The 26876-nt window shown below is 41.2% G+C and overlaps 1 protein-coding gene across 3 annotated transcripts in view; it reads left to right on the top strand.

Moving 5' to 3' along the window:
- Nucleotides 1-17236, top strand: part of GRAMD2B (GRAM domain containing 2B) — a 132311-nt gene extending 115075 nt beyond the window's left edge. For 2 of the 3 annotated variants that reach the window (XM_060235521.1, XM_060235522.1), the window contains exons 11-14: nucleotides 5369-5456; nucleotides 8103-8207; nucleotides 11502-11595; nucleotides 15381-17236. In XM_060235521.1, coding sequence (XP_060091504.1) covers nucleotides 5369-5456; nucleotides 8103-8207; nucleotides 11502-11595; nucleotides 15381-15422 — 329 coding nt within the window. In that variant the 3' untranslated portion in view covers nucleotides 15423-17236. Of the gene's footprint in view, nucleotides 1-5368; nucleotides 5457-8102; nucleotides 8488-11501; nucleotides 11596-15380 lie in introns of those variants that run through there. The other variant, XM_060235523.1, reaches the window with a different exon arrangement.
- Nucleotides 17237-26876: the final 9640 nt, after the last annotated feature.

The raw sequence follows: 26876 nt of genomic DNA, 5'->3' as shown, positions 1-26876 counted from the left end.
TGGCAGAGGTTGTCCTTGAAAGGGCAGCTGCTGTGAGAGCCCTCTCCAGCCCCACCCACCTCACAGGGTGTCTGTTGTGGGGGAGGAAGGTAAAGGAGATTGTGAGCCGCTCTGAGACTCTTCGGAGTGGAGGGCGGGATATAAATCCAATATCTTCTTCTTCTTCTTCTTCCAGCCAGGGACAAAGGACTTGAAGCTTCCACTGAATGTCCACTCTCCTTTCTTCCTTCGCCCATTTCAGATAGGTCTGCCACTTTTCTTTGATTCTTGATCTTCTTTCCTCCCATGATTCTTCTTGCGACATATAGCTTCTTGTAGCAGCTATATCTGACTGGACAAAATCAAAGAGATAGTTATGCCAAGTTCTTTCCTTCCATTTACTTTTATCCTTCCATCCTGCCGCTATTACCGCTTTACCCGCTGATATCATTGCTTTTAGTAAATCTTGATTATTCTTCCCTATTTTTTCATTCCCTAATAAAGTCATCTGCATTAGTTCAAAGTTAATTCTTGGCTCTACCTGAAAGAATTTCTTTATCATTCCCACTACCATATCCCATAGTTTCTTGGCCTCAGGGCACTCCCACCACATGTGGGTATACCATCCCTTCTCTTTCTTACAGTGCCAACACTTAGGGCTCAACCCAGGAAACATATTGGCTAAAGTAGCTGGAGTTCTATACCATTTGGTAAAAAATTTCAATTCCATTTCTCTAACCTTATGTATCTTAACTTTTTTTAAACCTTCCATTATCTTCTCCCCTATTCGTTTCGTTATTTGGCCTTCTAAACTCCATGACAGTTGAAGGTAGCTTATTGCTCCTTCGTTGCCTGAATTCATACTCCTGTATAGGATGCCTACTAATCCTTTTTTTGTTTTGCCCATTAATTTGTAAAACTTTTCCATAGGTTCTTCTTCATTTAAATTACTCTTCTCCCCTTCCTTCTTAACTTTAGTATACAATCCTATAGCCTTAAGCCAGTATTGTATTCCTACGACTTCTTGAAACTCATGTAATGGTTTTAACTTATCTAGTATTAACAAATCTTCGACCCTTCTAAATCCTTTAGCCTTAAGTAGTTCGCTCCACCTATGCTCCTTATCTCCTTCCATCAACGTTTCTAATGGCGTCCATCTAGATACCCGATTCAGCCAAGAGTTTCTTTGCTTCAGCTGGGTTCCTTGCTGTGAGTCTTTTGCCTTCTTTATAGATTACAATAGTGGCTGGGTAAGCCCATGTAAACAATATCTTGTTCTGAAAGAGTTTATCTGCAAATGGCTTCATTTGTCTTTTTTCTTCCAGTGTCTCACTGCAAAAGTCTTGTCTCACATATACCCTTTTCCCTTTAAATTCCAGTCCCTTCTTCTTCTTTAAAGCCAAAAACACTTGCTGCTGCACTTTTTCTCTTGTAAATTTAACAATCACTGGTCTAGGATCTCCTCCTGATCTTCTGGTTCTAAGCCTATGAACTCTTTCAACCTGGTCAGCATTAATCATAACACCTGTTTGCTATTCTGAAAGCCAATTTATTATCCCGTTTTCCAAGTGTCGTGAGTCAATGTCTTCTGAAATACCATGGACGATAAGGTTAGCCCTTCTTGCTCTGTCAGAGAGGCTTTTAATCTGTTCCTTTAAATGAACTATGTCCTTCTTATTTGTTGAAGCTGCCTTATCTGCTTTGTTGGCCAGCTGCCTAATATCTTGCAGTTCCTTGTTTATCTGACTAACTTCATTTTTTATCTCAGCAACAGTTTCCTCTATCTTGTTCTGAGATTGCATCATTAAAGCCTGAAATTGTGCTATTTGTTCCGAAAGCTGTTTCCCTGCAGTGGCAGCCATGGGTCCTTCTAATTTATCTCATAGTTTCTTGCTCTCCCCCCCCCCCAAAAAAAAAGCTAGAAACTGCTAAGGAAATTGGAGAGAGCTGCAGATCAAAATGTGCCCGTGCAGCAACTGGTGGAGAATTGATCACTTGAAACGGGAAAAGCCCAGGGGTAGAGCAACTGCTAGTCAGGAATTGGTCCAGGTGCATACATCCCCCCCCCCCCAGGTTCTGAGTCCACCTTTGACACTAGCATTATGCTAGGAGGTTTAACTTCTAGAGGAGAGGGATATGACATGCACAAATGCTTACAAAATGTTGGGAAAGTCCTTTCTCTGACTCCTTAAAAATGATTAACAATCAGAGTATGCCATACTGAGCGATCAACCAATGATCTGAGTGGATAGGAGGATAGGAGGAAGATTAGTTGATTTAAGTAAGCTTTTTTATTTCAATTGTACAAGAACAGTTTTACATATTTCCAGAATTCTTCTCTGTGTCCTTCAGCATATAATTCATAATGCAAATTGTAAATTGATTTGTATATATCTCCCACATGACTGGGAAGCCCATTAAACAAGTGCTCATCAATTTACACTATGGAGTTTTAGTCAAAGCTTTCCTATAGATAAGTGCCAGCTTCAAAAGGGAAATGGATAAGCATACGGAGCAGAGGTCCATCAGTGGCTATTAGCCACAGCTTATTATTGGAACTCTCTGTCTGGGGCAGCGATGCTCTGTATTCTTGTGTTGTGGGGGGGCACAGTGGAAGGGCTTCTAGCCCCACTGGTGCACCTCTTGATGGCATTTGGTTTTGTTTTGTTTGTTTTTTTGCTTCTGTGTGACACAGAGTGTTGGATTGGAAGGGCCATTGGCCTGATCCAACATGGCTTCTCTTATGTTCATATGTTCCTATGCCCAGTGCTGTGTGAGAAAAAGACCCCTAATTTCAGAACATCGTAGTCACCCATTTGGTTGCCAGGGTACCTGGAGATTCAACTCACACACATCTGCCAAGAGAACATGGGTTTTCACTACCAGAATGTAAGGGACTTATGTGAGTACTGTCATGGGTGCTGGGGACCCCGCAGAAGAAGCTGAGCCTGCAAAGAAACTGTGCCCCTGCCACCTGCACCAGTGCCCTGGCCACCTGCACCAGTGCCCCTGCCTCCTGTGGGAGAAGACCCAAGCCTCGCCCTCTCGGGTGGCTTGGGTGCGTGACCGCCTTCGTCAGGACCTCAGGGATCGGAGGAGGGCGGCACGCTCATGAGCAAGACACTCCCTGAGCCCTGAGTTTTGAAAGGATCCTGGCTCTTCTAGGAGTAAGGATGCTTGAGTCTCAGCAGGATCCTGGCCAACCTCTGAGTCAGCACTTAGCCCAAATGGGCAACAGACAGCAAAGGGCTATATAGCTGTGAGCTTTGGGAGGAGGCTTTGTGGAAGCAACTAGTCACTTACCTGACGCTCTAGCATCCACTTCGGCTCCTGACTTTGGCTTCTGGACCCCCTGACTTTGGCTTTGACTTCTGGACCCCCCGACTTCGGCCCCTGGACCCCTGACCTGTGATACCTGGACTGTGATTTGGTTTTGGGGCACCGGACTCTCTTTGCTCACCAGCTACAGACCTTGGACTTACCCTGGACTTCGCCTGACTCGGCCCCAGCCCGTGACAAGTACTAACAGCCACGATGTTGCAGCAGCACTCCGTGTCTCTGGAAGAGTGCTAACCAGGAGGACAGATGGGTTTCCAGCCGCTCTGTGCGTGCTCCATCTCGGCCATTGCAGTGGAAGAAGTTGCGCCGCCAGGAACTGTCTGGGCAAGCAGATTCCAGCCTTGACCATAGAATCCATGTCGGTAGGCTAACATCATCAGCAGTGCCAGACTCCATGACAGCAAAGCAGGAGGCTCACATACTCAACAGATGTCACCTATGCATAAGGCAATCAAGCTTATCTTAGGCATGGATCCTGTCAGACTGCCTAAGTTTTTGTCCAACGGAACCCAAGACAAAGGATGGTCCCAGTAGAGGAATGAAGAAGAGGAAGAACATCTTCATCGAGAGCCAAGCTTCTCTGCGTAGATCGGGTGTTACCTTAGGTAGCAATTTGGCTGTCTGTTGTCACCTTTTAGATAAGTTTTGATAGCCTTTTAATCACTTCCACCCCAATAATTTCACCCATTCTTTCCCTTAATGGTCATCCTGGAGCCTCCCCCTTTGGCCCATTGTTACCTGGAAGTCCAATCAGGAAACAAGGGCCAGGTCTGCTCATTGGCCAGGTATGGGCATCCAATCAGGTGCCCCCAATAAACTGGCTATTGGCTATCGCACAAGTCCAGCCCTTATGGTCATTGCAGAGCCTCCGCTTTTTCTGAGATCATGTACCAGCTGACCACCTGTCATCCGCCCCTGTACCTCCTACCCCCTAACGGCTCAAGGTAGTCCTTATAACCACAGTCCCAATTCCCCACAGGTGTGCATCTAGCAGTACCCCATTCCTTCTGTTTAAATACATCCCCGATTCTTGGCCAGTTGAGGGTCCCCTTCCCCATAGTCCTTGTTTGTCACCATTGGAGCCTTCCTTGAAGACTACGATCGGTAATTATTACCCTGTTTGTCCATCCTTGTATTACCTCTATGCATTTCTCTCTATTTTTATTAGGTTTGTATGTGTGTTATATGTATCCATTGTCTTGTATTTTCTGTAATAAATTCATAATTGTTTTACTTAATTAGTGTCCTTGGTAAGTTTAGCAATAATTTCTGGCAGTGGAATCCTATATACATAGATTCTAGGTCCTTTTGAGCCGAAGTTGCCCACCTGTCAACTCCCAACCTCTTTTGAGGGCATTTTGGCTTACAGCTGATGGTGTTACTGTTAGGAATATGTTCAGTTGATTTAAGATGGAAGACATGCATGTTTCATAGGAGACAAAAACTTATCAACCTTCTTTCCATCTTTTCAACATGTTATTTGCCTTAACAAGGTAGTATCCTAATTTCCTCATTTCCCACTCCCACTGTATCCACAACCCAGAGATGGTACACATCCCGTAGATGGTATATTTGGGGGACAGGGATACTCCAGGAACAGCATGAGGGGTAAATTGAAGGCCTGTAATTAGAAGAAGATGATGATATTGGATTTATATCCTGCCCTCCACTCCGAAGAGTCTCAGAGCGGCTCACAATCTCCTTTACCTTCCTCCCCCACAACAGACACCCTGTGAGGTGGGTGGGGCTGGAGAGGGCTCTCACAGCAACTGCCCTTTCAAGGACAACCTCTGCCAGAGCTATGGCTGATCCAAGGCCATGCTAGCAGGTGCAAGTGGAGGAGTGGGGAATCAAACCCGGTTCTCCCAGATAAGAGTCTGCACACTTAACCACTACACCAAACTGGAGGATTGGTGAAAAGCTCTCTATCCGTCACCAAAAATCCTCCGTGGTATCCAATCCAATGTCTGATAATCTCCTGTTGTGTGTTCAGTTATGTTATTTTCAGATTTCAGTGGTCAATGGACATAAATATTCTGTTCATTTATAGTTCCTCCAAGAATCCTTGGGTTCTTCTACAGAATGAATTACCAAAAACTTCTGTCTGTGAACCACATACTTGTTTTATATGCAATTCTGTAAGTATGAACCATCCCCTTCCACACTATATGCCTAAGGGCACCTTCACAGTAAAAACTGTGACTGATTCTTCACCAGCAGTTGCTCCGCCCCTGGGCTTCAGCTTGAGCTGGCTCAAGCGATCAATTCCCCACTAGTTCCTGCATGACAGCTTTTGATCCACAGCTACCTCCCATTCCCCTCGAAGTGACTGGATCTGTTTGTTTTTGTTTTTGAGATCCAGTCACCGCAAAGGGAATGAGAGGTAGCCATGGATCAAAAGGTGCCCATTCATCAACTGGTGGGAAATCCATCACTTGAGCCAGCTCAAGCAGAAGGGTAGAGCAAGTGCTGGTGAGGAATCAGTGTGAGCTAGTATAAATTGGAAATTTTTCTGAGAGTTGGACTTCCTGTGGTTTAGTAGTCCTTGTTTCTTATTTATTGCATACCAAAAAAAAAAACCCACCTGAATGTATTCCACATGAAATGTTTCCATTGTGTGAAGTGGTAGGAGAAAATGTGACTTTTCTAAATTGCTCAGAGCTATATGTTGTAGGTAATAGGCTTATGAAATTTCAAAAAACATTTTCCAAATTTGGAAGGCTAATCTAGGAAAGATTAATGGGGGGGGGGGGTAATCCAAATTGGAGCATCTAGTAGCATCACAAACCTAGTGGCATGTAGATGAATCAGCATTGCTAAATTTGAATTGCAGAATATCAAAGAGTAAATCCTATAAGATAGTGGGGTCTCTCTCTGTGTCAGGAGTCCAAGCATCTATGAGAATAGCCCTTCAACAGAATCTTCTGCAACAGGGATCCCCAACTGTTGTGAGCCTGTGAACACTTTTGGAATCCTGAGATAAGATGATGGGCACAAGCACAAAATGGCTGCCACAAGAGGTGAAGCCAAGCACAAAATGCTGCTTCAAGAAGCAGAGATAACTTCAAAATGTCAGGACAGAAGTCATGCATCATTCTTATTGTAATTCTTAAACATTTCAATCAGAAGTTCTGTTTAACAGGATGTTGTTTAACATGAACATATTGTTTACAAATATTTTCTCACACACACCTTCCATCAAGCAGTGAAGATCCCTGCAGGGCTGTAGCCAGCAGGGGGGCACAGGAGAAGTGCCCCCCATAGAATCTGCAGCACCCCCTACCCAATATTCCCCTGAAAGGGAAGATTGGGTGGGGGTGCTGCAGATTCTATAGGGGGCACCATGCCTGTGCCCACCCTGCTGGCTATAGCCCTGGATCACTGTACTGTTGTGGCAGCTGCTGTGGAAGCAACTTTTAAAAATCTGCACAGCAAATCAGATTTCCAGTGGCCAAACTGAAGCCCTGCTGGATAAAAGCCCCAGCTGGCCCTACCCACTTTCTAAACACACTTGGCTGATGCCAGAAAAGATGTTGGTGGCCACGGGTACCATAGAGTTGCCAAGTCTAATTCAAGAAATATCTGGGTACTTTGGGGTGGGGCCAGGAGACATTGGGGGTGGAGCCATGAGCAAGGTTGAAACAAGTACAACTGAACTCCAAAGGGAGTTCTGGCCATCACATTGAAAGGGACTGCACACCTTTTCAATGCCTTCCCTCTATTAGAAATAATGGATAGGGGCACCTTCTTTGGAGGCTAATAGAATTGCCCCCCCCCAGTCCAATCTTTTTTAAACTTGGAGGGTGTTTTGAGGAAGGCATCAGTTACTATGCTGCAAATTTGATGCCTCTACTTCAACGAACACCCTCCCCAGAGCCCCAGACACCCACCGATCAATTCCTCATTATTCCCTATGGGAATCATTCTCCATAGGGAATAATAGAGTGCCCAGTAGACATTTCTCTCCCCCCCCCCACCACTTTCTAAAGTGGGGGAAGGGCCTCCAAACTGGGGAATCTCCAGCCCCCACCTGGGGATTGGCAACCCTCCCTCTCTTTCACACACCCACACACACTTACTGGGTCTGGTTCCTCCACAATGGCATCTGAAAAGTACAGGGGTTACAAGCTGCTCTCTTTTACACACTTACTTGCTCTGAAAACGAAAGCAAAACAAACAGAAGGGCTATGCTCTGACGAAGCAGCTGCTGACCCTTCCCCATAAAGTGCTTCCTGTTTCCTGCTTCCTGCTCAACTTTAAAGGCACACAAACACAGAAGCACACACACGCATTTTAAAACGGGACCTGTTTGCGGGTTTCTAAACCTGCCAGAGCTCTAGAGGTACATGATGGCTGTGGGGGAGAGGCTTCCCCCACTAGCCAGCTGGCTGGGGGTGGGGGGAAGCCTGTAAAACCGGGGGATCCCCCGTTGGGACCTGGAGATTGGGAAGTCTAGAGTACCATGTTGGAGATACCTGTTCTACAGAGTGAAAGTCTGGGTGCATTCATACAATTGGTTTTCCATATGGGTTTTTGTATCATTTGCATTGAAATCCACATACAGTCTGCCTTTTTCACGGAGACAAGCTTTTCTTTCTTAAACTGAAATATATTGGCTTTGTTGGGGTGGGGTTTAAATGTTAAATCCTCAATAATGTTAGATGGCTAAATTAATGTAAAACATGACTTAAATCTCTTTAATATGTTTCCAAAACTGACGATTTTCTCCCTGTTTTGCCTAATAGTCATAAATATCCTTTTTCTCTTCCATCCTTTTCCTATAGTGTTTGTATACTAATTTTCTCTACATTCTACATGAGATATAAAATCCACATTCTAGAGGAGCAACTTGGTTCCATGGCATCCTTCGTGGATTCACATATTAATGAGTAAGTGTACTTTTTTTCTTTAAAGGAATCCTCTAGTTTTTTTCCACTTTAATATTCATCCTTCTGGATTATGTTTCCATATGCTATTTGAGAGTTATGAAGGTCACCTTCCCTACAGTTGTGCTCTGCCTCTTCATCAAATTATCACTTTAAAGCACTCATTAATGAAGTTTCCCATTTGGCAATCTATAGAGAGGCAAAATTCATATTGCAAGGTAATTAGTAGAATAATATATGGGAACTAGCTCAAAAACTGTACTCTTGTTCTCACTCAGTCCTGTGACTTTTAAACAAAAAAACCCCTAACAGGTTAGAATCTATTTGAAAGTATTCATTCATCATGATTAAAGGGAAATGCATGAAAATGTAAAATGCTTTGGAAAATGTAAAATGCTTTGGAACTCAGAAGGCAAAATATGTGATGTTGGTCTGAAATTTATTTATTTTGTCACTGTACCATTGACATATTTCCTTATCAATGATAAATTCAGTCATAGTATAGATTAAGGGCTGATCATCATCTGTCACCACAGATCAAAATTCCAGTCCATACATTGCACCCTATAGCAATGCATGGTTATCCCACAGTCTAAAAACTCATGAGCAGTATGTTGGGCAGTGTGCATTCAGATTTCATATTACAGCAGGGTTTAATCAAGCCATGAACTCTGGTTTTTTAGGATGTCCAAACGTTGCCATAAAGTTGCCAGAATTTTTGATAGTATGTGCTTTTGATAAAAGCCTGATATTCAGTAGCAAGTTAATCATTTCTTAGCATGGAGTTAAAGTGATGGGGAAAGTTTAATCTATTAGGAGCACTATTCTCAAGGGAATTATACCCTTCTATTGAAGTCAGTGGGCCAGAAAGACATAACTCTGTATAGGATTGCACTGTAAATTCCAGTGTGCCACAGAACAACCAGGAAAAAATTGCTAAGAAAAAATTGACATTGTGCAGAGTCCATTTTGTTCAATCACACAGATGCACAATTTCAGCTCAAAGGTCATGGAGAAATCACATGCAAGAAACAGCAATTTGTAATGAAAACCATGCTCACTCCATATAGATTTTGATCCCCCTCCCCACCCAGCCATTTCTGTACTCACTGCCTAGATACATACATTTATATGGAGCCTCTGTTTTGAGAACTGGCACTGCCATGTAGTACTGTTACCTCAGTGCTGCAACGTGTGTTATCATGACACCTCTTTTCAGGCTGACATAATTACAGAAATCATAGCAGTAATACCAACATGTGGCAGCACCAACATGTGGATGGTGAACCACTTACACCAGTCCAGAAGTTGAAGAGTCTGGGAGTAACACTGGATGCCTCACTTTCTATGGAGGCCCAGGTCACTGCAGTTGCCAGATCTGGACTGGATTGCTTTTACCACCTTTGGCAGGTCAGGCAACTAGCATCCTGTCTCTCCCCTCAGAATTTAGCTACAGTGACTCCTGCAATGGTCACTTCCAGGTTGTATTACTGTAACTTGCTCTATGTGGGCTTGCCCTTGGGGCTAATTCAGAAACTCCAGATGGTGCAAAATACAGCAGCATGCTTGCTAACTGCATTGCCTCTATGGGCGAACATCTGGCCAGCACTATACCAGTTGCACTGGCTACCTGTCAAGTTCTGGATTTGCTTCAAGGTTTTGATATTGACATTTAAAGCCAGGACCAACGTATCTGAAGGACCACCCTTCCCCATATTTGCCCTGAAGGACTTTATAATCACTCAATCATCATTTGCCAGTTGACCCCAGCCCGAAGGTTGTCTGCCTTGCCTCAACTGGATGAATCACATATGCTTGTGCAAGGTTTGACAAAATTGTACTATATATATATATATATATATATATATATATATATATATATACACACACACACACACACACACACACACACACACACACACACACACATATTCACAAAGTGTGGCACACAAAAAAAATTAGTCAATTACAATTCAAAGTCCGGAAGAAGCCAGCACACTATGACTCGTCAAGTCTATATTCTGCATGTAAATGAAATATAGCCTATATATCCCAATCCAAACATCCGATGAAGCTTATCTGTGAAACAGCCAGTTCCAGCCTGCAGCCCCATTATCAGAATTAGTGGGGTTCTTCATACATTCATTTCCACTAGCAATTCAAGAGAAGGGCTATGCCCCAAATATGAATTTGTGTAAAATGCAGTGAACTTTGATTTTTTTTAATGTCTTTCTCTCGCTTTTAGCGGGACTTTGGCGAGTCATGTATTGAAATGAATTGTAATTGACTAATTTTTTTGTGTGCCACACTTTGTGAACATATATATATATTTGTACAATTTTTGTCAAACCTTTCACAAGCATATGTGATTCATCTATTTATTATAATTTAACCTTGTTAGTAATTACAGCCATGAGTTTTGTTCTTTATTCATCACAGCTTTACGATTCCACGGCTTCCTCTGGTGATTTCGTTGCCTCAACTGGAACCATGGCCTTTTCTGCCCTGGCTCCAGTCTGATAGAACATGCTCCCATTAGAGATCAGGGTCCTACCTGATCTACTACCTTTTCATAGGGCCTGTAAAATAGAGCTGTTCTACCAGGTGTTCATAGTACATCAAGTCTGACCTCCCTTGTTGCAGTATTCCATCTATTGGACCTACTGATGTATTGATGTATCGTTGGTTCCAGCTCTGTTTGTATTAAGGTTTGGTTAGTGTGTCTTCCACCTGAACTGGAATAATTTTAATTGTTGTATTGCTTTTATTGTTTTAATTGCTAAATGTGTTGTTAATTATCTACTGTCTATTGTTACCTGATTAAATTTGTTGTACTCCACCCTGAGTCCACTCATGGGATAGGGCGGAATAGAAATTAACAAAATAAATAAACAAACAACATTTCCATGTGATTTCGGTTGTACATGAGTCCAGTGGCAGCTCCCAAATTTGTATGGGTCTAGTTGCTATCTTTCCCATTCTGTGGGGAAAATAAATTAAGGCATCCTGAACAGCAAAGTCAAAATTGCATCAGCCTCCAAGATATCCCAATACTGGAACAAAAAGATGACTGCTATGTGACTTGGGTGCAGTAGATGCTATTTTTCTTTTGCCTTGTTCTTAAGCAAACTGATCCATGGTAACCAAGCATGTGGAAACAGAGCATACAGGAATGCAACACTTAAGTAATTTTGCTAGTTCTGGTTCCTTGTCAGTCCTGCTCATCTCCAATTATCTATTTGTTCATTTTCAATTTGTCCTACTTCTCCCTTTCCCCACCCACATTCTTCATTTCAGACATCCAATTCAAGAAGACTTGGAATCTCATCTGCATCTTAATATGGCTGGTTTCTGTGAGGAGCTAATGGCTAATCTTATCAAATTGGAAAAGGTGTGTTATAGTTCAATAATTCTCTAAAAATGCGTTAGGCTAAAAAAATTCATCAAAGGATAGAAAAACAGCTATTTGATAGTCTAACAGTGCAGTTCTGTGCAGAGGTCCTCCAGTCTAAGCCCATTGAAATAGTTAATTTAGAATGGAGCACTCTGCATAGGATTACAGTATTAAGGATTGGAAAGTGAAGTTAATGTTTATAAAGGTGGCCTTATGATTCTCTGGCCATGTTGTAGCAGGATACTTGCTTTTAAGGTTGCCAGTATCCAGATGGTAGCTGGAGATCTCCAGTTATTGCAACTGACCAGGCAATAGAGACCAGTTCATCTGGAGAAAATGGCTGCTGTGCAAGGTGAATTCTATGACATTATACCACATTGAAGTCCATCCCCTTCCCAAACCCCACCCTTCTCAAGCTCCATCCCCAAAATCTCCAGGTATTCTCAAATCCAGAGCTGGAAACCCTACTTGCTTTGCATGTAGAAGGTTTTAGTCTCAGTCCCTGGCATCTCCAGTTAACAGGATCTCAGATTTTGAGAAAGACTTCTCTCCGTGAGACCTAAAGTGTCATTGCCAGGTAGAGCAGACAAGGGTGAACTAAAGGAGCAAACAGCCTAATTTCATGTAAGGCAGCTTCATTCAACAACAAACTGCAGAGTCCTAATGGAGCATCCATATGCACACATGTACCAAAGTAGTCACCTAACTTTCCTTGTTAGTATTTCCCAAGCTGGAGCCTCAACACTAAAATCTCCCTCCTTGATGAATTATTTTTGAAAACCACTTCTTAGTACCAGCTCACTCATTACTGAACATCCCCATGCAGAGCACCCAGATTATTCCCATGAATGAGAATGCATGGGGAATCATAGCATATGAACCATGCCAACAGAACCACAGCTTCCAGTGCTTTTAACAGATGTGGTCGTGAGGAAACTTGAAGAGATCACTTTACCTGCTACTGTTCCCTGTGAGATTGAGACTTTGGGGACAGTTGAGACATACCATATTAAACCTTTTTTCAGTGTCTGATGCAGTTGTTAGAGTTTCATGTGACAGACAAAGTCTTATGGGGGAGGGAATCCTCTTAATCATTCATTCTTTTTTCCAAACAGTCCTGAAATTCTAGCTGACAGGACTTGCCTACTGCTGCTTGTTATTGAAAGCATTGTTTGTCTGGTTGTCTGCTCCCTGCAGATGGCATCTGTTCTGGTTCATTTGCTAACTGCAGAAATAAATGTATTGCTAACCCCTACCAGAGAGATTTAATGAAGGCTAAAACTAGGCAGGGAGCTCATGTTCACTAGGCTAAATTCATATCCTCCCTGAAAAACAATAATTATGACTGAAAGGTTGCCCACCACACATCTGCCTTACCTCTTACCCTTATATGAGATTGTTTTATTTCCTTCTCCACATTCTGACTGAGACGCTGTCTAAGTCAGTTGTGATGCCTGAAAGAACAGAAACTGTTAAGTGCTGACACACACTATTTGAATATGTATGCAAGTCTGTATTATTTTTTGGTGTTTGCACATGCTTTTAGATTTTGTTTTCCCTTAATGTACTAATAAAGCAGAGGTGCTCCACAGTTGCGTTTAGCACAGCCTGAGAAGAGGCATATAGTGCTAGTGGGCACCTCGCCTAGGACATCAGAAACCCTAGCACCGGCCCTTATCCTAAACAAACCTATACTTATCGCTTGCCACTTCGTTGGATCAGAATGGACAAATATATATATATTCTGATCCAACGAAGTGGCAAGCGATAAGTATAGGTTTGTTTAGGATAAGGGCCGGTGCTAGGGTTTTTGATGTCCTAGGCGAGCTGCCCACTAGCACCCCCCCCCCCCCAGAAATTTAAAAAACAGAATTGTAGGAGAAATGAAGAAACTTGAAACTATCGTATTTACATTTTAATTTAGTTTTTTATTTTAAATTTTAATTCTTTTTTTAAAAAAAATTGTGAGATTAAGAAATAAAAATTGTGAGAATACTACTTGATCCTTTTAGCTAGAGGTCCCAGGGACAAGACCTTCACATGACCATTTCTACTTGATCCTTTTAGTTGGAGGTGCCAATGACAAGACCTTGTGCATGCAAGAAAGATGCTCTATCACTGAGTTATGGCTCCCACCCCATGGCTCTGTTAAAGTAGAGTAGGATGAGTGGCAGCATACAACTTTAACAGAAGCCAATTTTTAGAAACTGTAATTGTCTCTTCAGTTTTTACAACTGGTTAATTTATCCCTGCTGGGCTGTGAGAAGCACACTGTGCAGGCTCTGTCCACTTTCACATTTCCTAGGCCTGTAACAGACCTGGGGAATGCAAAACTGCCTGGGCAGCATCTGTGCTCTATAGATCCTGCTTTCCATTGGGGAAGGCAGGTTCCAAGGAGCACACACACTGTGCTTGGGGAGTGGGGGTGCCTGGTGGGGTAGGTGGCACCCTAGGTGGTTGCCTACTTGGCCTACTCCCACACACTGGTCATGTTTAGAATCCACACACAGTTTTATGTGTTGGTGAAGCAGTCATAAAATTGCATGCTCAGCTGTAGTTTTTTAGAACTGCTTAACAATTCATGATGCAAACCATGCATGAAGTTTTATCAATAGGATGCTCATTACTTAAAGGAAAAACTTGTGATAGAAACCATTTAGTCTCTGCATTGCCTTTTCTGTTTGCATAGTGCTCTTAAACTTCTGTGACTCTGGAACAGACTGGCTGCTCCTCTGCTGTGTGTTCCCTACTACAGACACAGAAGTATCCTCCACTAGGTCCACCTTATGGAGAGGTTTCAAGATCTTAGAGAATAGGCAGGCAAAAATCTTGCTCTCACTTTATCTCAGGCACTATTCAATAAGCTTGCTCTTGTTCAGACATTATTTTCCTTATATACAAGCTATTCCAACCAATTTTATGGAACATATGTATAAATAAGGGGTTGAATTTTCAGTAGTATGAACATAAGGGCAGAAGTGAATTTTTCACTTTCCCCATCACCTAAGTGATGCTGTGGGGACACTATGATTGAAAAGTCATACATGTGTTGAGGAGAGAAAAGCCATAAAAATCATAGCAGAGGGATAATATTTCATAGGTGACTTCTGAGGGAAGGGGGATACTAGAAAAAAATTGACTTCCACCAGCCCCTTATATTGGTGCTGTGCAGAATTTAACACTAAATTTGTAAACTGGGAGTAATGCTGTTGTTGTTGCTGCTGCTGTTGCCATCATGTGAAGGATCTGAAAAACTATAGAGAACAAGAGATTGGGTTTATACCCAACCCTTCACTACCCAAAGGAGTCTCAGAGCTGTTTACAATCTCCTTTCCCTTCCCCTCACCACAATAGACACCCTGTGAGGTAGGTGAAGCTGACAGAGCTCTCCTAGAACTGCTCTTGAGAGGAACAGCTCTGTAAGAACTTGTGACTGATTTAAGGTCACATCAGCAGGTGCATGTGGAGGAGTGGAGAATCAAACACAATTCTCCCAGAAAAGAGTCCACACACTCAACCACTTACAACAAACTGGCATTTCTCAGTGCAAAAGGAAGACTTCTTGCATGTACAGCTGCAATAGAATTGATAGCATGTTAGATACAGCTTTGTGCAACTTAATCCGCAACCTCTTAAAACAGATTTAATCAGGCTTGGTCCCATGGAAGCTCCTGCTCAGATAAACAGTGGAAGTGGGCTGTTTATGTATTGTAGAAGCACTTGTATTGTGGCTATAGTTTATTTTTCCAAATCCTTTTATTTCTGTCTTTTTCCTTTTAAAGATACAGAGCAACTTACAGAGACTTCTTGAGGACAGTAGATGAATCGCCAGTCCCTTGGGGCTACTTCATACCTCATTGTGCTCCTGATAAGCAATTCCAAATATGACATGAAGCTCTGCAGGCCAGAGTGGATATCACTCCACTGAATCCAAAGCCAGAGTTTTATTGTTTGCAGCTCTTGTACTCAGCAATGAGAGTTTGTATCTGTGCAATAAAATGTCTGTTTAAAGGAAGCCTTTTTGTTATCTATAATAGTGTGTGAATAACTGACAAGACTGAATTTGACACTTTGCTATATTGCTAAATCTGCAGTAATCCCATTTATGTTGAGTGTATGATTTTCTAACTTCAAAGAATACCACAAAAACACTTTAACTGATAACAAAATGTAAGGCTGCTGGTAAAGGGTTGGTTGAGGGAGCAACTGATACTCCTAATTATATGATTGTCTATAGAACTGGCAAAATTTTGTCCATTAGGTACAGAAATTAAGTATGTACAGGTATTGTGAAATTAGGTGTCATTTTATCTGATGCCTAATTACCTTCTTTGCTTTGGAACTGCTTAACCACTTACACCAAACTAGCATTTGTCAGTGCAAGAGGAAGACTTCTTGCATGTACAGCTGCAATAGAATTGACAGCAAGTAATCCAGAAACTGGAATAATACAGTTTAATTGTTTGTCATAATTTCAAATAATTAAAATATTACCTCCACAAGTTTTTGAATTCAACTGATCTATATAGTAAGCAAATGGTAGATGAAAAACCTTAACCATAATGTGAATAGTGAAATGAATGGTCTGTAGATTGCCCAAAGGCACATAATTCACAATCTGATTAAAGTTGAGGAATGTTCATGGTATCACATCTGATATGCATGCAGAAGGTCTCAGTTTCAATCCCAGAATTTCAGTTCAAAGGATCAGGTGAGAGCTAATGTGAAAGACCTCATCCTGAGACCCTGAAGAACTGCTGCCAATCTGAGTAGACAATAGTGGCGCGTAAAGCACTTTGAATGAGTTTAGTACCATATAAAGTTTATTTAAATTTAGCTACGTGTTTTATTGAGTTTGGGTTTTGCAATTTATATCAGTTTTTCCTGCTATTTTACTGAGTAATTCCTGTTCATTCTTCTGGGAGTGGTGCATTTTCTAAACCAACATTGTAGTAGGAACCAGTAGCTCAATAATGTTTTCAGTATGAAGAAACTTATTTTTTTCCCAACAGAATATCCACAACTCATCTTCTGATGCATATTTGTGGGTTGGATCTTATACTACCCTGAATGGAACAAGTTTGTGAAACTGAGTTTTGCTACACTTTCTTCCCTACTGTAGCTCCCTGAGCTTCATGCAAAGCCACTCCTTAGGACTGGGGAATCCTTGGAAATTCTGTGGCATGCAGCATGTGGAACTGGAACTTGAACGAGAAGAGGGAATAAACAGAAATCACCCCTCTCCCTCTCTTAGCATGAATTCCATGGCTCATATCAGAAGTGCAAGAGGAACAAAACACAAATTTCTTCACTCTAGCTGCAGCTTCCTGATGCCACATCCCACATTCTGGCCATTGGGAACAACTTTTAGTGAAGTGGAAGAAATGGCACAAACTACCATGAAAGACTCCTTTCAGACTAGTATAGAATTCAATCCTTTTTTTCCCACGGTGCCTTACCAATGCACATGCTGGTGATTTAATTCTTGTCTCCCAGAAAGGTTAACTCATCTTGTTGATAAATTATTTAAAATTCCTTAGATCTGACATCAAACAGTGTTCTGTTTACATGTTAGTGATTTATCATTTCTGTGAAATGTAACTTATTTGTTTTTAAATAAATTCCCTGAAAAAGTGCAGTGAGTGTGCATATGCTTTTAAGTGTGTCTGATTTTGAAACTACTTCTGTGGTGTAAATGGAAATATGAAGGTGACAATTGTCAAGGAAGAAACCATCTTAGAGGAAAATTCCAGCTAAAATTCTCAGCTTCTGGAATTCTGACTTCTTGGAGATGTCAGCCATCCCATCCTGACTGACAGTTACTCACCAAGGTCATCTTGAGAGCCCATTAGCCCACATAGTCCAACTGAGGATCTGGCAAGGAAGGGGGGAACTTGCTATCACCTTGGAAAGTGCCATGGAGACAGCTCTGTAATTGGTTGGGAAGGTCAAGAGGTTATGGCCAGCAATGCATATATTATAGACCAGGTGTGTCAAACATGTGGCCTGTGGGTCAGAACCAGCCCCTCCAAGGCTGGATCCATCTCACAAGCAACTGGCTCTCTTCTGCTTCATTCTCCCAGACTGCTGCTGTGGCACCATACTTGTCTTCCCTCCAGTGGCTGAGATTTTCTCTTCTTCCTTTGAAGAGGAAGTGAGGGGGGAAGGAAAGAGAGAGAGAGAGAGAGAGAGAGAGAGAGCACATGCAAGCATTAGATAAAAGCTTTCTCAGTCTCTTTCTCATGCTTCATCCTCCGGGGCTGCTGCTGTGGCTGAGATCCCTTTTTCCTCCTTTGGAGAGGAAGGGAGGAGGAAAGGGATGAGAGAGCGTGTGTGTGTACCAGAGAAAAGCTTTCTCAATTGCTCTCTCCTGCTTCATCCTCTGGGGCAGCTGCTGTGTCTTCAAGCTTGTCTTCTCTCCATTGTCTGAGATCTCCTCCACCTTTGGGGAGAGGGAGGGAGGGTGAATGAAAGAGAGCAGGGCCGGATCTGGGGGGGGGGGGCAGAGGGGGTGCTTGCCCTGGGTGCCGAGACCTGATCATACATATTAAAAAAGGAAGGGGGACAGAAAAGAGATGCACAAAGGATAAGGGAAATTAAAGGAAATTATTTTGGCTTTTTCTGAAAGGGATTTTTTTAAAGATTAGATTTTTCTGTGCCTCTCTGGGATTTTATTTTTTTTTTCAAAAAGGCCTTGATTAGGACTTACAAATCTGGAAGTAGATAGTTAATTATTTAAAAATAAATTGATGGTTTAATATATTCCAGTTCAACACATGGCCTCCCTCTCTCCCCTCCTATCTCACTGGCTTCCTTTCTTCACATTAAACCCCTCCCCACTTTTTAACTGTTTCATTATCATCACTAGCACTAAGCGGATTTTGCCCAGTCTGAAATCCACACATTATTTCACTTGGAGAGATCCCCCTTTACAGTTTTAACAGATAAAAATAAAAATACATCTTTATTAGTGAAAGAGAGCAAGAGTCTAACAAAAATTAGTATCACTCATGAGCTTTCATGAGTCTCTGCTCACTTCTTCAGATACAGCTAGAATGTAAATCTATCTCTCCTTATATCTTAGAGAATGAAGTGATTTCAGATGCCAAATGACAATAGCAGGCTTTGGTAATGAGAGAAGAAACCTAGGTCTCAATTCAGTTCAGGAGGATGCATTGTCTTGAGCTTCATTATCAGTTACTCCAAAGGGATCTGTTGAGGCTGGGTGAGTGGGCGTCAACGTGGCAGATGCGGTTCAATGTGGCCAAGTGCAAAGTAATGCACATTGGGGCCAAGAATCCCAGCTACAAATACAAGTTGATGGGGTGTGAACTGGCAGAGACTGACCAAGAGAGAGATCTTGAGGTCGTGGTAGATAACTCACTGAAAATGTGCGTTTGCAATAAAAAAGGCCAACACCATGCTGGGAATTATTAGGAAGGGAATTGAAAACAAATCAGCCAGTATCATAATGCCCCTGTATAAATCGATGGTGCAGTCTCATTTGGAGTACTGTGTGCAGTTCTGGTTGCCACACCTCAAAAAGGATATTATAGCATTGGAGAAAGTCCAGAAAAGGGCAACTAGAATGATTAAAGGGCTGGAACACTTTCCCTATGAAGAAAGGTTGAAACGCTTGGGACTCTTTCGCTTGGAGAAACGTCGACTGCGGGGTGACATGATAGAGGTTTACAAGATAATGCATGGGATGGAGAAAGTAGAGAAAGAAGTACTTTTCTCCCTTTCTCACAATACAAGAACTCGTGGGCGTTCGATGAAATTGCTGAGCAGACAGGTTAAAACGGATAAAAGGAAGTACATCTTCACCCAAAGGGTAATTAATATGTGGAATTCACTGCCACGGGAGGTGGTGGCGGCCACAAGCATAGCCACCTTCAAGAGGGGTTTAGATAAAAATATGGAGCAGAGGTCCATCAGTGGCTATTAGCCACAGTGTGTGTGTATATATAAAAAATTTTGCCACTGTGTGACACAGAGTGTTGGACTGGATGGGCCATTGGCCTGATCCAACATGGCTTCTCTTATGTTAACATTCCCTTCCTATCCCTTTTCCTCCTCTACCCTCGTTTCCTGAGCTTACTCTGTGTAAACTCTGGAACATTATAATTCAGCTGTAACAACCAGAAGTGCTGCCATTAGGATAAGTATTTACATAATTTTTCTTGGATTTCTTCAATAAAGTTTTCCCCCTTCATTTTCATGTGAGTTACTGGGAAGTGAGCTGAGCCTACCCAGGCCAGAGTTTGTTTATGTTACCACACCAAGGCAGGGGCAGCCTTAATAACAGTAGATGTTTCATATAATAGACATTTTGTATATAAGTAAAGTGGACCATACAAGCCAGTCAACTTTGTTGTCACCAGAATTTTTAGATGCTTCTCTGGAAATCCATTGATACAAATCTGCCTCTGTTCTTATAGCCATGGTAATTTCTACTGTATGCTTTTGTCATTCTTGAACAATCTGGAAGGTTTGGGAATTGTCCATGTCCTTTGTTCTACATGGCAAAATTCCAAGAAAGGTAAGACTAAACAAAATCAAATAGTGCTCATGTAAGAATGTTGTGTAACAGTAAGAACTGAACACTTCCTCTTTATCATTACCCTATTTAATCTCATAGATGTGCTAGATACTGAACAAAATATGAACAGTAGAGAATTTATACAAAAGACTGATGTGGAATTTCACTAGGTAATAGGATGTGGAATACATGGCTATTGCCATAGACGGTTCCTATCAATGGAATCAAATGCAGCGGCCAGGTCCACAAACGTTACGTATAGAGATTTTGTGGTCCTTTTAAGCCAGCATGCACCAAATGATGGAGGGTATGACAATGGTCAACAGTGCAAAGACCTTTCCTGAAACCTGCTTGGTGTGGGTGAATAATGTGACTCTCAGTAACCCAGTCCTCAAGCTTAAACAACAGATATTTACTATATATTTTTGCTGCTATGTCAAGCAAGCTGATTGGCCTATAATTCTGAGGATCTGATTTAACTCCTTTCTTATGAATAGGTACAATAATACTAAGCTTCCAGCCAGGAGGGATTATGCCTGTATCATTAATTTGTGAAAAAACTGTGGCTAGCACAGGCGACCACCATGAAGGAAAGGCTTTATAAAAGTCTGAGGGGATCAAATCTTCCCCAAGAGATTTTCTAGAAGCCAAAGAACTGATTATTCCATTAATCTCTTTCTCCGAGACTGGGGCCCACATGGGTAGATCTGTTATATCAAAATTAAAACTTTGCAATTGTGGTGTGTCTACAGAGGAAGAAGCCACAGATAGCCCAAATACCGGACTATAATGCTGAACCCAAGCTTTAGGAGGGATTTGCATATCGAGCTGTTGAGAGCGACTGTTAGTACAGTTAGAGACAATATCCCAAAAACCAATTTCATTTTTCCTTGAGACAACTAATTCAAGCTCATTCCATAAAGAATTGGCATACTCCCTTTCCTTCTGTTTGATTAAGTTTTTTTGTGAGACCTAAGCTTCAGAATTTGTGACATCAGCAAATCATAATTATTACGTCTTGCTAATCTCATTAAAGACGTAATTTCTTTTTTGGTTGCCTTACATTCCAAATCATACCAGCCATTGCTAGTATACACTATAGAATTAATTGGCCTACTATTAATAAAAAAGGGTTTAAAATAGCCATTTATAGCATCAAGAGTTTTAATGGCATCATTGCCAGACTGAGAAAGAGCAAGTTTCAAAGTCTCCAACTCAGGGTTAGCAAAGACTTGGGATAATTTGGTGTGTAGTTGCTCTGACCACCTAAGTCCCCTGAACCCTTGAATTAAGTCGTCTGCAAACTCTGGGGCTGGTTTCAGGAGAATATTAGAATTGAGATTAAATATAAGTCTCAATGGACAGTGGTCACTTAGAGGACTATCAGCAACCTCAAACCTACCCACTAACTTCAATAAGGAGGATGATATAACAAAATAATCAATTGTACTAGCCCGTAAAGTTGATAAATAAGTGAAAGAGCCATCTAAATAAGTACCATTTAACACATATAAATTAGTCCATGAAAGCAATTCCAGGAATTTAAGTCCCGATTTGTTAATGGCCTTGTCCCTCAAGGACCGGTCCAGAAGAGAAGCGTGGACTACAATTTGTGAATTCATGCTGGTTCTTGAATCTAAAATACCTGGACCAATTCTAGCATTAAAATCACCACCCAAAATAAAATGGGAATTAGGGAACTGTGACATTAAAGCCTCAATAATTGCACCCAACCAGTCCCAAGATTTTTCATTAGCTTTAGACTTGGAGTTATTAGGGGGCATGTACACATTAATACAAATAAGATCACCGAAGTGAAAACCTTTGACTAAAAGGGTTTGAAAATTGCGAGAATAATATTTTTCCAGGACCTGAATCTCCACATCCAAATCTACTGATACAAGAATAGCCAGACCTCCAGAGCTCCGACCCTTTAAATGCAATTTAACAGCAGGAACTGGAAAGGCCCTGTAACCCTTAATAAAAAGCTGTTCACAATCCTGACTCCAGGTCTCCTGAAGGAAAAGAATATGATGTCCTTGTAAAAGAGCCAAGAAGTTAGGGTCATGAAGCTTATTCCGCCACCCCCCAAGATTCCAAGACAGAAATTTTAATTGTCAATCCTCATGTATTATCTTATTTAAGTCATCCTCAGAATGTGACACTATACAATCATTTTTATGAAATGCCTTGGTTACAGTTTGAGCGTCGTCAGCAGTCAATACAGGCTTGCAAGTCGAATAAGAATCAATAACCTTTGATGTAAATTTAGAATCAAGGAGCCTGTTGGTCTGATTTATGCAAGCCTTATGTTTTGCTGGAACTGACGCAGAGGGTGGCAGAAGCTCGGACTTCGACAGGCAAACGGAAGTTTCAATGTTCTGACAGGAGACAGCTAGTACGACTTTTGGAGAGTCTCTTTTAATACTCAAAAGCCTAAGTCTTAAGCTTTCCAGCCTAGTTGTAATCCCTGTTTGTTCTGTAGCTGGTAGTTCCAAAAATGAATTTAAAAGATCTTCCCCCATTGAATTATCAGGAGAAAAATGGTCGGGGTGTTCTGCCTCCAAAGTGAGGGGAGTAGGTAGAACTGACCAATGTATCAAATCTTTCTGAGGGATATCAAGGGATCGACACTCCGTGGGCCCATCTCTCAGCTTCAGCTTAGGGGGGTCTGGGCACTTCACGAACAAAGGAGATACAACTAAGTTGTCAAACACTCAAACTGGAAAAACCCCTTTTAGAGACAGAAAGGCATTTTGATGCAACAACATTGTAGGGATCTTGGCGCTATCAAAAGTGAGAAGAATTTTTTGAGCCTGGTTTGGGTTATGTAAAGGCTCCACTGAAGTCAAATCAATTGAATAAAAACTCACACCCAAAAGGGCTTTTAGATGATGCTTAACCTGATGTTTAAATTTCCAAGGCGGCATCTGGCCCCTAAATATGCAGACTGTAATACATACTTTACATGATTGTAGTTGTAGCTGTTACTGTAGTGACCCATTTACTAGCTGCTGCTTATTCAGCCTCTCAGTCCCACCCTTATGTAAAATCAGATTTTCTTTATGAGCAATTTGTCCAAATGAGCAGGGTGGAGAGCACGGATGATTTGACAAGGAATAGTTGCTCAATTTTAGTGTCGATGCAATTTAATCTCTCAAAGATGAATTCCACAGTTTTAGCAGTCAGACTAGGATAATTATTTAAAATGGAATCATCACCCTCCGTATCAAATGTTCTGAGATTATCTTTATTTACTTCATTATTTTTTCCAGGGCAATCAGTTAAATCTCTCCACTCATCAGCTTGACTTGCAGGTGCATCAACTGCCAAAGGAGCAAATCGGTTTGAAGGGGGGGGGAAGTCCAATTTTGTCTTTTTACAGACCGGGGGAGGAGTTAAGTCATCTGAGTCATGGGTCCTCTTAATCTAACCCCTTCCTATAACTGAGAGGAGCAATTCTTCTTTGGATAAAATCTAACACAGTCCCCACAAATCGCTGTAATAATTTTCGAAAATAATCCAGGCAAAAGATGAGAATGAAAAAACCACAAGACAATGCTGCCGCTCAGAGTCTACTCCCAGTGTAAAGTACATAAAGTCACTGTTACACTAAGCAGACTAAATGCCGACAGCTGATTACAATCACATTTATTTTCAGTATTTCAATATTTCACTCTTTCTTGCTTGCCAACAAATTCCATTCCACCAGGACAAGGTAAAGTAAATAATTGCCGAAGAGTGAAAGTTCAGGTCAAAACACTCTTGAAGTTGTAAATTAGGCAGGTAAATAAATCTCTATTATTCTCTTCATGGAATCTTCATGTTTCACACCAGCTGCACATTGTAAGATTTAGTATTCAAAATAAGATAAAATAAGAGCTAGGCGGCTAGCCAACCACCAAGCCCAAGAATGCTGAAGACACCGGCCAATTATCCAAATAAGCCGGAGGGAGTTATAGTCTTTAGTTCTGCAGCCCACAAAGAAAAGGATTAAAAGAAGATAAAATCCTCAAGCCAAAACAATAGTTAAAAGAATAAAACTAAATTAAAACCAGGTTAAAAAGACTTATCACAACGGAGCTGGAAAACTACGCGTCTGCCTCCCTCCGATGCCTGACTGGAACCCAATCTTGAGTAGAAAAACTTTGAACTCTGTAAGCATAATCTGCCTTGAGCAGGACTGAGTGACAGTTTCAAAGAAGTAAAAAAACCAAAGTGACTCAAGAGAACAAGCACAGCCTGCTTTCTCTGGTCTGATTCTCATATTAAATAGGATTCTCATACTATAGGATCACTGTCAGAAGAAAGAAAGTTATGATCCCACCTATATTGAAGTTTTGAGCAATACCATGACATGTATTTTAATTCCTATTTTATTATTTTAAATTGTAATCTTAAAATTGCTTCAAATTGATAGCTGCCCTGAGTCCACTTGCAGAGGATAAAAATCTAAAGTAATGAATAATAAATAAATTTTATAGATCTCAAACTATGTAGTTGTAGATAAGAGAATGTCATGGTTCAGACATAGTGTGAAGTTGTGGTTATTTTAACAATGGGTAGCTTATGAAACCAAGCTTCAGTATGCAGATCACTCAGACTCTGGCTTGCCTTAGCATAAACTGATTTCATGCCTTTGTATCTGAGGACAACAGTACTGGAAACAAGATAGGATTCAGCCAGTTTAATTAAACCATGGTCGTTTTCGCACTTACCTTATTCCGGAGCGACGTCCCTCTTCACCGCGCAGCGTCTGCGCGGATTTCGCACTACTTGCTCCGGGGAAGCCGGAAGTCCCGCAGCTTTTGCGTCGCAAATGTAAACCGCCAAAAACCAGTTTACATTTGCGACGCAAAAGCCGCAGGACTTCCGGCTTCTGCGGAGCAAGTAGTGCGAAATCCGCGCAGACGCTGCGCGGTGAAGAGGGACGTCGCTCCGGAATAAGGTAAGTGCGAAAACGACCCATGGCTTTTTGTGATTTTCAACTAAGTCTAAATTTTATGAAAACGGGGGGGGGGGTGCATTGAGTTCACTGTGAATAGGGTTACCAGATGAAAGAACTGATGAGGCAGGAGCATTTGGTAGGCAGAGAACAGGGAAATGATGATGTGTAATGCCATGATGTCTGTTCCAGGTGAATACCTAGAAATGATGTTATGGTATCATATGATGCTCTAAGAATCCTCCATGATTCCACTATTCCACTGAAAAATGGGAGGCTGGAGCAGTGGGGTTGGGAGGTTGCCTGCTATGGGTGACCTGGCAAATGTAACTGTGGGCCATTGTTCAGCTGAGGCAACTATAAGAGATATGTTGGATTAATTTGATTCAAATTTAATCACCATTTATTTATTTAAGTATATTTCTATTCTACCCATTCCCCATAGGGCTCAAGGCAGAGCACAACATATAAAAACAATAAAATTCAATAAAAGCATTTTAAGAACAGACAGCTCAACAGCACTCAGAAAAATTCCAATTATAAACAAGCAAATTCTTCTTGAAACATTTCCAAATGAAGATGGCATTTAGGTTACAATTTCTATAGTAACTCTACCATTTTTTCATGGCTACCATTACTTCCAGATCTATTTATTCCCTTTTCACATTCATGGACAACAGGATTCACCTTTGTTAACCCAAATATTTTACATAACTCATGTCTTACTAGTGAAACTCAAATGTCAATTATGGGTTTGTCTCTAACCGTGGAATTAATGCTGTAGATGTATTCAATGACAACAATAAAATTAGAGTAAATTGTATTGCACATTTTGTATCACTAAGAACTGTAATACATACGGAAACAATTTTCCATATCTGCTTGACCTTAACATTGGAGTCAACATGGACCAGTATATAGTATTTGGTTTTAGGGGACCTAAATTCAAATCCCTGCTCTGCCATTTGAAGCATCTTCTTATAAAACAAAATTTGGTGCCACAATCTAGATTAATTCTATTGATTACCAAGCAATTTATACAAAATCATTGTGTACCATGACAAATTTAAGAATACATACAAATTACCAGCAAAAAAAATTTTGAGCCTGTTTTACGGGAAGTGCGGGCTAAAAATTGAATTAAAGAAACAAACAAATAAGAAGTGATTTCATTTTGGAATATCTGAATAAAACTTTTAGTCTTAAAGATGCCACTGGACTCTAAGCTTTGTTCTCTTTACCCATATTATTGCAAGTCAGTGTCTTTTACTCTAAACTACCTTCAGACCTTGTTGCGAAGTTCAAATTAGATAGGAATATATCACCCTGATAATAAATCTAGTTTCCATATGTTTCAGAGAACTAGTCATGTTAATTCATGGTGGCGGTGTTCTGGAGTACCTCAAAGGCTAATATACTGCAGCATGATCTTTCATTGCAGTTTACTTAATTAGATAAATCTTATCTTCTAGTGTCCAAACAACTACACACAGAGTACTTCTTTTACGACTGCTTTCTTCTCAGGTTCAGTATTCATTTATTACCTTGGCTATAAAGGTTTCCTGCACTGGCTAATCATAATCTAAATCCTGCTACAGTGAAGAAGGAAAATTATATTTAAAACAAGGGTGTTTTCAATATTAAATCCAGTAAGTTCTTCATAAACAATTTTACTTATCTTGTTGATAACACAAATGTAGGTCAAGAACATGAAGGCAGTTGCAAGGTGCTGTTCTTTTAAATAATAGGATTAGATTAGGTAATTTTCCATTGAGGAGGCATGTTGCCAAT

Source organism: Heteronotia binoei, chromosome 4, assembly GCF_032191835.1.
Source record: "Heteronotia binoei isolate CCM8104 ecotype False Entrance Well chromosome 4, APGP_CSIRO_Hbin_v1, whole genome shotgun sequence".
NCBI classification, from domain to species: Eukaryota; Metazoa; Chordata; class Lepidosauria; order Squamata; family Gekkonidae; genus Heteronotia; species Heteronotia binoei.
This window is presented reverse-complemented; position numbering and strand designations above follow the sequence as displayed.